This window comes from Crocodylus siamensis, chromosome 6 (genome assembly GCF_052110815.1).
Source record: "Crocodylus siamensis isolate JL-2025a chromosome 6, ASM5211081v1, whole genome shotgun sequence".
NCBI lineage: Eukaryota > Metazoa > Chordata > Crocodylia > Crocodylidae > Crocodylus > Crocodylus siamensis.
Genome location: NC_143400.1, coordinates 32294537 through 32298254, shown reverse-complemented (window position 1 = coordinate 32298254; position 3718 = coordinate 32294537). Strand labels below are relative to the sequence as shown.

The following is a 3718-nucleotide window of genomic DNA, read 5'->3' as shown; positions in this document are numbered from 1 at the left end:
TACCTGCAGTGATTTTTGAAGAACTGTATCTGGGGAGTGTGGTAGAGGGCTGTCCATCTGTCTATGGCAAAAGAGCTCCATTTCTGGAGCATTTCAAGATGCAGGTGCACTGTGAAGCACTTCAAATGTTACATTTGTCCTACCTTTATCTATGTTCTCCTATGCCAACTCATAAGAAAGAAGAGGTCATTTTACCCAGGCTAACTTCACCCTGGATAAAAGTTTCAGTGTGCATCTTAATATGTCTGCCTCTCTAATTTCATCCTGGGTAAGCTGCTCAATTCAAACACGCTATTGCCACCTCCCTACCCACTCACATTGCCATTTTTGTAAATATGCAAAGGATAGAGAATGAAAGTAAGAGTGTTGTAGCCATGATGGCCAGAAATTAAGTGAGAGGCAAGAATTTCTTAGGGTAGTATCTTTTATTGGACCAACTGTGTAGTTAGAGAAGCTGTTGAATGCAAGGTAGGTCCCTGATGAAGTATGTCTTGCATTTGAAAGCTTGTTTAACTTTATCCCAGCTACATATTTGGTCAAATAAAAAAGCTATCACCCTAAGAAATCCTTGCCTCTCACATACTTAGATAATATCATTAGCTGCTATTATAAGCATCCCTGAGCCTATCAGCAGATCCAAGTGTGCCAGAAAGTGGCTACATGACATTTTTCAGCACTGGATGTGGTTGGAGTAGGAGTGAGTGGGTGGGGCATGTTTGCCATGGTGATTTTTCTTTCAATCACGCGCACTGTACACATACCATAGGCTCCACTCTCATCTCTCCCATTGGCCAGTACTGTGATGTTTGGTAAACTAGTTCATCTCTTTGAACAGAGCTATGTGTTATCATCAGTCACCAATGTATAGGAGCTGTCTTGTTTATCTTATTTCTCTTGAAAAGAAAAAATCCAGACAATTTAGGAGCAATTCAAATATTAATACTAAATCATAAGCTCATGGAGGTTTCAGAGAGACACTACATGGAAAAAAAATCTCTTTTATGCTTCTGAATTACAGTAGACATTCTAAGAGTGTCTTATACTTTGCATGCTTTATTTCTTCAGAGAGACCTCTGCAGGAAACCTACTCCAGCCAAGAGTTCACCAAAGAAGTTTTTTAAGTAGATTCAAGCACAGAACCTCTGAAGACTGAAGGCAAATAATTTCTGCTTAAGGTATACTATCTAACTTATTTTGACTGTTGCTTTTAAAAACTTAAAAGTGGCCTGAAATTTCTTAAATTTTCAATTCCACTCTATTACCTGAATCAACTAATTGATTTATGTACCTACCCACATTTTCCTTGGCTTTTCTCTATTGTTCCCTCCCCAGGCTTTAATCTTCTCTTTCTGCCTCTCATTATACAATGCTACTGTCAAGGCACTGATAGTCATGTACCTATATTATTATGCAGACAGCTTCTACTACAATGGTTTCTGAATGGGAACAGGAAAAAAATACCACTGTGTCTCGATTCATTATCTTGGGACTTTGTAGAAACCCGCTGTGTCAGATGCTGCTTTTCCTGATGTTTTTCATTCTTTACACACTTACCCTGCTTGGAAACAGCCTCATCATGCTCATCACAATGACTGAACTAGCTCTTCACAGTGCCATGTATTTCTTCCTGGGGAACTTGTCCTTCCTGGAGATCTGCTACAGCTCAGTTACCCTCCCCAAAATACTGGTTATCTTCCTCACTGGCGATAACACCATTTCCTTCATGGGCTGTGCAGGCCAGATGTACTTTTTCCACCTTTTGGGCTCTGCTGAGTGCTATCTCTTGGCCGCCATGGCATATGACCGCTATGTGGCCATTTGTTACCCACTGCGATATATACAAATTATGGATAGGAGGTCTTGCATCTGGCTGGTAGTTAGTTCATGGCTGAGTGGGATCCCTGTCGCTTTCACTCAAACTGGCTTGGTCTTTACCTCACCATTCTGTGGCCCTAATGAAGTTGACCATTTCTTCTGTGACCTGGCTCCAGTGCAGGGACTAATTTGTACTGATATATCCCGAAATGAAATTTCCAACATGGTGATTACCATAGTCTTCCTTGCCACTCCATTCACCTTCATCCTTGTCTCCTACTTCTGCATCATCTCCACTATCCTGCAGATGCCCTCTGCAAACAGCAGGTATAAAGCTTTTTCTACTTGTTCCTCACACCTTGTCGCTGTGACACTCTTCTACGGCTCTGGCATTGTGATGTATTTACACCCCAGATCCAGCCACACTATACAGCATGGCAAGGTTGTATCCCTCTTCTATACTGTGGTCACTCCCTGCCTAAACCCTATCATATACAGCCTGAGAAACAAAGAGGTAAAAGAGGCCTTGAGGAGGAGGATGGCTAGAAAAAGGTCTTCCCAGGTGGCATAAAGGCTCAGTCTTTGGTCTTCTCTACAGTACAGAGCCTCTGCAACTCTAGCTCTACCAGCAAAGCTAAGATCAGCACAGACCCCTGGTGCATACTTCCAGACTATTATTTTTTTCCTCCTAGTGTAGCTGCACTGCCTCCCTGGATGACATTAACTAAAATTATAGATATAGATATAGATATATCTAACCCCAGTTATAAGGGTTAAATATAAGCAGTATAAGCAAAGGGCATAAAAGCACTTTCCTTCCACACAGAATTTGTAAGAGGACAAATATATTAAACATTCAGATGGTTCATATATTACAGTAACGGAAGCCATATAACTGCATTATCTAGCTAGCAAGAAAGAAATATAAATGGGTTAAATGTGTCCCTCCCTGTCCCTCCTCCCTATCCTTCTCCCCATCCCTGTCCCCCGGGAGAGTCTCTGAGGCCACCATGGACAGAGGGCACACCACCAACCTGTGTCATCCACCCCACTGGAGGGGTGTGTGGGCCTCAGCATCCTACCTCCAGGCTGATGACATGTTGACATCTGACACCTAAGAGAGAGACTCAGAGTGAAGATTGCATCCTGGCCATATGTATCCTGACTCTGATGACAGCTCTAGGATTTGGTAGATATATAGAATTGCTTGACTGTTTGTATTGCTTCTTTTCTGCTGTTACTGTGTATCAATACATTTGCCTATTATCAAATGGAAACGTGTGGTCAGTCTGAGGCATCTGAGTCCTAAATCCAGAGCCTTCCTGATGCCCAGAGATATCCAAGCACTATTTAATCCAGACATGCAGGCTTCTCACTGTACCTTATCCCTCCAAATCACCTATCCCTTGCACACCCCACCCCTGTAGTATTGCTATGCAGACCTACTTATTCCAGGTGTTCCTGTCGTCCTCCAATTTTGAACATTTTTCCGGAAGGATATCCAGTGTGCACTTCCACACCCCCTTCATTTCAGCACAGCAACCCAAAACCCCAAGTACCTTCACTCTAAAGGTATGCCTTCCCCCCACTATCCCAGAAATGCTACTGCTAGACCTTTAGGAACCTGTTAATCCAGAATACTCCCCTGCCTCTGCCCCCACCCTCCCAACACACACAGTACCCATTATCCCACTGCCCATCTGGACCTGTAGCCTCCCCTTATTTAACTATAGAGAAATTTTCCTCCACCAGTTACTCAGGCTTAAAAACATGCTGACACATGTAGCAGAAAAGAGAGCAGGGGAAACCAGCAAAGCCCAGGAATATGGGAAATAGCAATAGTAGAACATAGGCACAGCTATGCTTAGATCATTCCCCAACCAGTAGCTGTCCAACCTCTTCT

General features: G+C 43.0%; 1 protein-coding gene across 1 annotated transcript; it reads left to right on the top strand.

Moving 5' to 3' along the window:
• Positions 1 to 1462: 1462 nt before the first annotated feature.
• Positions 1463 to 2386, top strand: LOC149862210 (olfactory receptor 10A7-like). The gene has a single exon (XM_090053879.1). The coding sequence runs from the start codon at positions 1514 to 1516 to the stop codon at positions 2384 to 2386; it is 873 nt and encodes a 290-aa protein (XP_089910005.1). The 5' UTR covers positions 1463 to 1513.
• The last annotated feature ends 1332 nt before the right edge of the window (positions 2387 to 3718 follow it).

Excerpts from the sequence above, each read along its gene's own strand:
- LOC149862210 (XM_090053879.1), top strand. The coding sequence starts at position 1,514 with ATGCTGCTTTTCCTGATGTTTTTCATTCTTTACACACTTACCCTGCTT.